Raw genomic sequence first — 9,747 nt, forward strand, 5'->3', positions numbered from 1 at the left:
GCATGTGACTATAGCCTAATGGCTGAGTGAATGAGCTGCCTTTTAGAGACCTTTAACATTAAGTATTTTGTGCATCTCTGGTATCAGTGTGGTTCTGAATTGGATTGTTTTAGGTTAAATTTGAACACATTTGGTCTGTTTGCACGGGATGAATGGGTCTGGGTTGGCTGTTTATCTTTCGGATTGCTGTAGACCATTACAGTTTAGGTAGTAGTTAACCAATTTTGATGAAATTATATTGGTTGTATCCAAATAGTATCAACAAATTGAAAAAATTCAATGGTTGATTGGCGTTAGTTTAGCTCATGACTATCAGGTAAAATTATAGTTTGGGTGTTAGATTGGCGTGCTATCAGATGTTTGCCAACTTGTCATTACATTTAAGTCTGGGTGGTACTTTATCAGCTTGTTTTTTATATGGTACATTTATATTTAGAAATGGGTGAAAGTAACCATGCTGGGGTATGATACATCTCAGACACTTAGTTTATCTAAGCATATAACAGAAGATGCTCCTTTTTGTAATACATTCTCTATTTATATGCTTTCTGAGCTGCTATAGAGCATGCTTTAGGCTACAGTCATAATCAAAAAAATATATCTTGAGATACTGAATTCACTTTTGATATATCTAGCAAAAACTGAATTAAATTTTAAATTAATTTGCTAAGCTTAGTCAAGTTGCAGATGCCTTTCTTAGGATAATTTCAAGGCTGATGCTAATATTAGAACAGGAACGGAATTTCATATGAATTATTCTCTTTGAGACCTTAAACAATGTATTGAAAATTTGCATATCAATCAACTGTTTGTTAATTGTGAGGGTATCACGTAGGGGTGTTAAACGAGCAAGCCGTTTGCGAGCGAGTTCGGAATCGGCTTGTGCTCGACTCGATTATTAAATAAGGTGTTTCGTGAACACAAATACTGGCTCGAATATTAAACGAAGCAAGTTCGGCTCGACTCAGTAAGGCTCGTGAGCAGCTCGTATAAGGCTCGAATTGGTAGTTGTTCATATTAATATTAAAAGTTGATGATTTTTTTTCCCCCTAATAGCATCCTTTTATTATAAAAGGATGCATATCCTTTCTCTTTGAAACTAAGCGTCTTACTGTCTTGACTCAGGCTTCATACTCGACTAGTCAGGCTAAACAAATGCTCACATGCAAGCTAGCTTCTTGAGCCGTTTAAGAGTACTTGAAGTTTAAATTATAATAAAAAAAAAAATTAAATATCAGAGCTAGCTCGGCTCAACTTATTATGAGCTTGAGCTCAGGCTTGATTTTTTGGCTCATCCTTAAGCTTGGCTCGAGTAAAATTTAAATGAGCCGAGCCCAAACAAGAGAAGCTCGCTCAAGCTCGGCTCGTTTACACCCCTTACCACGTTTTGGTGGCTAATACACAAGGATTTTGTATAATTAAATTCTTATGTAACCATGGATTTAGTCTAAATTTCCAATTACGTAATGCTAAGGGCATTTAGTCCTGGAAGTCACTTTGTTTTAATTATTTTAACAAGATATTAGCTCTAAATTTACTCAAAGGTTATTTTACATGCGTGCTTATATGTATCATATTGGATGATACTTTGTAACCATGGATTAATAATGAATATCCGGACTGGATCATGATATCTATATACGATGCCAATGGTTCATACTTGATACTAGCTCTGTCTGCTCTCTCTCTCTCTCTCTCTCTCTCTCACACACTCACACTCACACACACACACTATGCGTCAAGAAATAAGGGAATTACTGACACGAAAAGGGTCAATCGGGTGTTGAAAAACTCATTGATTCCAGATGCCGAGCTACTATTGGTAGAGTTTCCAATCTTCACCATGGTGCAATGCGTGTTGCAAATTCTTGGTTTGATTTTACTTCAGTTATTTGTATTCTTGTATATGAAAAAGAGTTATATCAGGATGTTCAAGGTTTTTTTTTGGCACATCTCCACGAGTACCCGCCGACTGGTAGACATGTTTCCTCCAAACTAGTTAGGACTTTAACTATATGTTTAATAAGTTTTCCATATGCAATGGGAAGTATTGGTATTTGATGGATATGAAATAGTTATGGTTCTCTGTCAGATGAATTGAATCTAGTTAGATTTCAACAAAGATCTTTATATAATTCATAGTGTCTCAACATGTTGGGTGATAAATACTTATAGGGAAACATATAAGCATATGGTATATCATCTTCATTTTTGGCCCTATGATGAGATCTCTTTGTGTGCAGAGACTACCGTAACAATAGAGCTGCTCTTTTTGATGGAATCGAGGAGGGTGGCATCAGAGCCTCAGCTTCTTACTCCTCTCATGAAATTGATGAGCATGATAATGAAAGAGCAGTAGATGGATTGCAAGATAGAGTCATTTTGCTGAAGAGAGTAAGTTTTATCTTCCCATGTAAGCTGATTGTCTGAGTGTAGTTGTGAAAGTTCACTGGCTTGAATGCTTTATTATATGGTCAAAGAATGGACCAGAGCTTTGCATTGTTTCTATTCAGCCTGTTTTTGAGGATATGGAAAGGTGAAAAAAAATGGAATTTGGGACATCTATCAGGACTTGGGATTGGAATTGTTGTTGTAAATTCAAAATTTTTTTGGTGATCCTCCATCCTCACTGCAAACCAAATGGAGCATCTACAAAAACAATCTTCGAAATAGACGAGGGATGCTCTTAAGGCTTTTATTGGAGCATGCCTTCTCCATCTTGTTACTTCAGTATCTAGTTAAAACTCTTGTAGAGTGTTTAAAGCTCCAGCAACTATTTGGAATTGAAGCTTAAGCGAGAATTAACAGAACAATGTTTAGTAATTTGCATTTGTAAGTGTTACAAATTTCTTGCTTTTAAAGCTTGAACATCATCCAATCAAATTTTAATGCATGTTACTTTCAGTTGTCAGGTGATATAAATGAGGAGGTGGACAGTCATAATCGCATGCTGGACAGAATGGTATGCATGCAACAGTTGTTGGCCTGTCTTTCTTATTGTTCTTTCTCTCTCTCTCTCTCTCTCGCTCTCAATGAAAGATGTGGCATTCTATTTTTTCAGGGTAACGATATGGATTCATCAAGGGGAGTCTTGTCAGGAACCATGGATCGTTTCAAGATGGTATGTACAAGAAATAACATTTTTCCTATTCCAATAAATATAGATCCTTCTGCAATTCATCATCTTTTCTTCTCTTTTGTAGTTTTTCCTATATGTTTAATTTATTTTAGGATCAAACATGTGCTGCTTCTTGGCTGCTATGATGATCTTGTTTTACCCTGTAGGTATTCGAGACCAAGTCAAGCCGGAGAGTGTTTACACTTGTGGCATCATTTGTTGTGATTTTCCTTGTCATATACTATCTCACTAGGTAATCAATCTTTGATGTATTTGATGCCAGCTTCTTACCTTTATGCTAGACTGGGAAGACTCGTTTTCACTACATTACTGTACTCAATGTTACTCACCGCCTGTAGGGTATTTGCATGTCATAGTAAAGATTCCTCCATGTATTGAATAGTTGTTGAACCCATGGCATGGTTGCCCGTTAATATGCCGTTTGCATCACAATCTCTCTTTCCCTTCTTTGCTGCATCTGTTGAATGTTCTGGTCAAGTCTGGGTTGCCTCCGGTTAAAAAATCATTGGAGATCTTCCTATGCAAAAATAATCGATAGAGATTGCTTCCGGTCAAAATAATTAGAGTTCTCATCCAATTTTGTAATTTCCACTGTATATTTTTTCATAAGAAATTTTCAATTATTTTTTCACTGCAGGCAAGCCGAACTTCTGTGAATCGATATTGTGAATGGTTTTAATCTTTTGCCATTACTGAAACATGCTCGGCATGGTAGAAAATGAAGTAGCTGAGATTAAAGCATAAGAACTTCAAAACATGGAACGTCTATAACTTTCGAGGAGAAGTATAAAAAACTCAGGTCCATAAGCAAAGAACAAGGAATGAGAGGAAAAAAATAAACTTTTAGAGCTCTCTTTGTTTTGCTGCCTGCCTTGTGCCATAAACATAGTGCGTTCGACATTGAGCTGCTTTCCCAAAATTTTGCCACTCTGAAGGACCGAAGGTCTCTTGGTTCTTGGAGCAATTGAAGGTTGCCATACTTGTACGGTGCAACCCAATGACATATAACAAAATCTTCCTTGCAAGAAATTGTTGACACTTGGCTTGGCTTAGGCTGTCCTGTTCAGCTCCAGTACTAATATTTGTCACGGCGACACATAGTTGATATTTGGGTGTAAGTTGGATCAATTTAATTAAAACATGAACACCTATCAACAACCTTAACTTGCAAAGTCATGGAAAAAAATGATCATTTCTAAATGGTCTTGTGTTGGATTTGAATTGTGTCAAAGTGTGAATATAAGACTATATAAATTAATCTTAAGCTAACAAATTTAATTAAATGAGTCAAATCATTTACCTATTAATTTCATATGATCGTTGGCCTAATTGACATAAACTTCAAACTCCAAGACAATCCAAAATGATGTAAATATTGGAAGAAAAGACAAATTTGATACTTGGAAATCTTGACCAGTCATTCTCATTGCTAAAGTTTTGGTGTTCATGCTTTCCGGGTCCACGGGCAGAATTTGTGTGATTTGTTCCCCAATAATTATGCCACTTTTGAGATTCAACATAAAATTAATTCCCAAAAAATGCTATTGCACCAGCCGGGAATCGAACCCGGGTCTGTACCGTGGCAGGGTACTATTCTACCACTAGACCACTGGTGCTTGTTGATGTCAAGCTTAGGTTATATAAAATAAACCTAGATAAATAAAGAATCATACGAGGACCGAAAATCCCCTACAATAGGATCTACCTAAGTCCTCCTGCCCGCTGTAATTGGGCAGGGGAATCTGAGACGGCCTGGTTGGTGGAGCTCTTTCTCATAACAATTTCCTTACTCGATCCCTTCTTTTTGGGCAGGGGATTCGCAGCAAATGAATCATCCATTGACCCAAGAAAGAAAGAAAGAAATAGCTTACTAATTATAAGACAAATCCAATAAAAAAAAAAGATAAAAGAAAAGAAAAAATAATTTTGAGTAATTCATAAATTACCTTATAAAATTCTCCAAAGAAATTGTGTACATTGTACATTGATGATATCTTTCTATGCATCACTGATATAATATATAGTTTTGTTGAATAAAACAAAAATCATCAATAAATACCTAAACGATAATGTGTCCAAGCCTCTTGCTCAACAATTACAAGCATGGCAATGGCATGACAAATAATCAAATATTCTACAGCCAGTACTCCATGACGAGGTCGATCAAGGCTGATCATTCCAGTGCTCTTATGGCCTGCAGAGTGTTTTGTTGGATCCCTTTGGTCGACTAGCTAACAATTAGGTTCCTCCATTAATTATATGATGCTAAATAGAAAATGTCATAATGTAGTTTGTAGCCATTAATGTATAATTGCTAGAATATTAAAAAAGAAAAGTTGTCAAATTTGTATTATCCTAAGACCTTTAATTTTGCAAAAGCATGTTTTTGGACGGTCGGATTGGGAGCGTCGCCTTATCTTATTTGAGATGATTTAGGATAGAAGAAGGTTTGAGATCAGACTTCTTGTACGTTTAATTGTGATCATTTGGTCCCCAAGAGGTAGCTCAATCAGCTGGGACCACACTTAATGAAGTGGAGGTCACTAGTTCGAATCTTCCTCCTCCCTCTTGTACGGACATGTCAAAAAAAAAAAAAAAAAATTGTGATCATTTGGTGCTATAATGATATGTAGGTATAGGAGGCTCCAGAGACCTTTTTTTCTTTTTCTTTTTTTGCCCTTTTTAGTGAGTAAGCATTTATGTTAAGATAAATGTTATATGACTTCCTTTTTTAACATGATAATTGCGAAAAGAGAGTAAAGCGATGAGATATTAAGAAATGTTATAGTGGAAAGCTGGCGACAGCCTGACGTGATAACTGCTACATTAAAGAGTAGGCATTTGAGAGTGTAAAAGAAAAAATCCGTGTAGCACTTTTCTTATGTTAATTGGCAAAATGGCCGCCGAATCATCTTTAAATTTTGTTGCTTATAAATGTGATTATTTCTTTCAATTGAAATAGGATAGCTAGCTAGAGATATACCATCTAAGCCAATTTTATGATTGATACAACAAGAGAATTACACCCCCCATGTGATTAACCTATCTCTAGTCGAAAAGTATATTCTGAATGGTCAAGCAAGCCATGAAAGAGTGCCTGGAAAAGATTTATAAGCAAACTGGTATTTCCATCATGTTCATGTTGCTAGCTCCATGTAATGCTCCTCTGACAGCTTCCAAGAATTGTTCAATACTTATAGGAAATTAACCTGATTTAATTAGATCAAACTTCTAATTTCCATGTAACATAATCTCATCAAAATTAGGATTAACTACAATGTCCACACATTTACTTTGTATATTTACTAAAGTCATCAGACTTGGCAGGAGGTCAATTTCCACTTGCCATTGCTAATTACAGAAACTACATTAGCTAGCTTTTGGGATTATAACAAAACAAAAGTTATAGTAATGCTCAACGAAGGTGCCCGCAAGGGTCGGCTTGATCGACTCATTTGGTTAATATTACAAGTTCAGTTATTCGAGTCCTCACTCAACCTATACACGGTTCTTGCAAGCAAAATCATGTATTTGTGATTTATAATCTAGTACAGATGAGCTAAGAAGTGGCCTGTCTTGAAGGGATTTCACATGATCATCAAACGTAAACAAGATGAAGAAAAAACTCAACAAAGGCACTTGTAAAAGAAAAGTCATGTCAATATCACCTAAAAGTTTAGACTACCTTTGTTTATGTTTTTATTTTCTGTTTTTTTGTACCTATTTTGTTCTCAAAACAATAACAATTATATTAACTAACAATTCAAGAAACAAAACAATCATAAAAACAACCTTCACTTTTATGTCACATCAAAACACTTTTTCAAAAAAAAAAAAAAAAGGCCCAAAGTAAACACATTAACAAACATTTATTATTAAATATTGGACAAAAGATATACACCAAGATCTTACTTCGTCTATTACTTGACCTAAAGACTCAACATTAAAAAGCTTTCCCTTTGAAAATCTAATGTACTTGAGCAACCAATATTTCATTTTTCTCATATATATAAATAGCAGGGCAGATCAAAATCTCCTTTATTATCCCGTAGACAGTGATATCAGTTGGACACAAGCACTCTCACGAATCTTAAAAGAACTTTTTAACACAGTCTTTCGAATTCTTTTTAACTCATTTGGTACAAAATAGTTAAGAAACAACTCTAATAGTTTCGATTGCATTCAATCCCTTGGTGTAAAAGTCATGTCCATTGGATAAAAGGGAATTAACTAGAAAATCCTTGAAAGAAAGCATGCCTTTCAATTGGACATCTACCGAGACATGCACAGAATTCAAGGTACATGGCCAATGCAGTATCCCATGAGACATGCCACTTGACAACGTGAGAGTGTCATTTTACCACCACTTCTGACAGCAGTCATTTCAAATGACTGTGGTTTCATCAATTTTAGTTATCTTCCAGTAACCACACCACGCTTCATGAAGTCAATATATCACGTAAAAACAATTATATTTTAAAGATGCAAATAGCAATTAATTAGTAGGAAAAAAAAAGAAAAAGAAGCTCTTGAATCGTCTTCAAGGGGAGTTTGCATGTACGCAGGCATCAATTTATAATCAGCATAATATTGCTCTTCATTCAATCACCAAAATTTTAGGAAAAAAAAAAAAAAAACTGATCAATGCAAGACACCTGAGAATCAATAATAAAACCCCATAGAAGAGATCGAGACTAAGAAAACGCAACCCAATAAGGCAATAATCCTAATAGGTTTTAAGGCGTATGTCAAAAGAAAGAATTTTTTTTTTTAAGTGATAATCCTATCACTAGATTTCCTTCTCTAAAAGGGATCAAGTGACCAGAACGAATGATCTGCATATAGCAGAAACACTAATTGCATGCATTTAATTATTAATATCACCTGATATGATAGTAATTAGGGTAAAACAATATTAATTCAAAGTGAAAATATAATGCTATTGTTTTTAAAGAAACCCTTTTTTTAACACAAAAAGTAGTTTAAATTTTGACATATATAATTTCGTTTTGCTTGATACTTCCTAGCTATCAGACATGAGAAATGAAACAGGCTTCCTTTGGTTGGTTAAGATTCATGTTGATATATATTAATTTATCCCTTTTTTCTTTTGGCTAGGGTTTCTAGAAGATCATTCATGAATATGACAATATGAAATGAGAGAATAGCTGACAAGTAATTCAAGCAAGCTCTAAAATTAATTTCTTGCTGAAAATGGTAGAAGTACTCTAAGAAATTCTAGAGCAGTATTTTCAGGGATCATGAGAAATTTCAATTGCATATATATATATATATATATATATATATATATATATATATATATATATATATAAGACGAGAGAAACTATAGACAAGTTTTATTTAGTTTGACATAAGAAAAACTTATACTGGGGAAAAGGGGAATAAAAGAGAGGTAGATATATAACACTTTTCACAAGAACATCTCATCGAACCCTAAATTAATTTAGGGCTTGACATTATATGGAAGAAAAATATTACCTTCCTTGAAAATCTACAACTGGATTAATTACTTGTATCATTTTCTTGAAAACCCAATAATTGGAAACAATATTGTTTTGCTCCTCCTCCTCGAATCACATACTGTGTATATCACAGAGGATCATACTGAAATATGGACAACGTACACAACATTTATTGCTCCACAAAATCCCTTAGATATATATATATATATTTAATAAATAAAATACTATGGATAATGACCAAGTCGAAGCTCCAAATCCAATTCTTCTTCTTCACTGCCATCTTGTGTCTTTTCTCTATCATCATCTACATGCCTTGGATTAACTTGCATGCTTAGGCTTCTTTGCCAATCCTCTTCAACCAGATTCATACGCAGTGGGTTTTGTACAGAATACAACTCATGATGATGACTACTACTATGTTGTGTTTGTGGGGGTCTCATGCGATTATTATTATTCCATGCAGATACAGGAAAAGATATTTGATAATTATTATTTACATTTACCTGTTGATCATCAGCAGCCGTGGAATAATGTGTTGATGATGTGTAGCAGCTTTGAATTGGTAGATATGGTTTAAGAGTAGTGCCACCATAGCTTTCATCAGCTGATAATCTGCTTGAGACTGAAGCAACATGAGGAGACCTTGGCTTTCCTCTATCCCTTCTATGGATATTCATGTGTCCTCCCAAGGCTTGTGCTGTAGTGAAGCCTCTTTTGCAAAACACACACTCGTAGGATCTGCCTGTGCCTGTATCTTCATTTTGCTCAGATCGAATATCGCTTTCTTCTTCACTGGAGCTCTTTGAGTACTCCATATATATATTCTGATGAGTTTTTGTTGAGAATATGGGAAAGAAAGACCGAGCAAAGAAGAGTCTTATAGAGAAGATGTGGGGAGAGACAAATAAAGGACATAGGCATTACCTATGAGATTTGAGTGAAGGTGTTGTGAGAGGGAGAAAAGTCTTAGAAGTTTGCTGAGAGAGCCATTCGGTTGGCCGGCTTTTGGATTCTTTTTTAGCAGACACTTTTTATTTTATGCATTTTTTTTCTTTTCAATGCTGCCTCTTGTAGCTTTCATCTAGTTTTTCTTAACGCGGTCTTTGCTTTCTCATCTCTCTCTCT

At 35.0% G+C, this 9,747-nt stretch overlaps 2 protein-coding genes and 1 non-coding gene across 3 annotated transcripts in view; 1 reads left to right on the plus strand and 2 right to left on the minus strand.

Moving 5' to 3' along the window:
- BS14A (BET1P/SFT1P-like protein 14A) overlaps positions 1–3,571 on the plus strand; it is a gene marked incomplete in the record, with an annotated part of 3,877 nt that extends 306 nt beyond the window's left edge. The window contains 4 exon segments of the mRNA XM_088511958.1: positions 2,244–2,394; positions 2,906–2,962; positions 3,062–3,121; positions 3,286–3,571. Coding sequence (XP_088368084.1) covers positions 2,244–2,394; positions 2,906–2,962; positions 3,062–3,121; positions 3,286–3,375 — 358 coding nt within the window.
- Positions 3,572–4,684: 1,113 nt separating this feature from the next.
- On the minus strand, positions 4,685–4,755 carry TRNAG-GCC (transfer RNA glycine (anticodon GCC)). Its single transcript has one exon. It is a non-coding gene; the product is annotated as a tRNA-Gly (tRNA).
- A 4,091-nt stretch (positions 4,756–8,846) lies between these two features.
- On the minus strand, positions 8,847–9,437 carry LOC132164916 (uncharacterized). The gene has a single exon (XM_059575434.1). The coding sequence runs from the start codon at positions 9,435–9,437 to the stop codon at positions 8,847–8,849; it is 591 nt and encodes a 196-aa protein (XP_059431417.1).
- Between the last annotated feature and the right edge of the window lie 310 nt (positions 9,438–9,747).

The sequence above is a fragment of the Corylus avellana genome, chromosome 11, assembly GCF_965113065.1.
Source record: "Corylus avellana chromosome 11, dhCorAvel1.hap1.2, whole genome shotgun sequence".
Taxonomy (NCBI): domain Eukaryota; kingdom Viridiplantae; phylum Streptophyta; class Magnoliopsida; order Fagales; family Betulaceae; genus Corylus; species Corylus avellana.

Bases quoted from the DNA above. Each gene is read 5' to 3' on its own strand.
- LOC132164916 (XM_059575434.1), bottom strand. From the start codon at position 9,437: ATGGAGTACTCAAAGAGCTCCAGTGAAGAAGAAAGCGATATTCGATCT.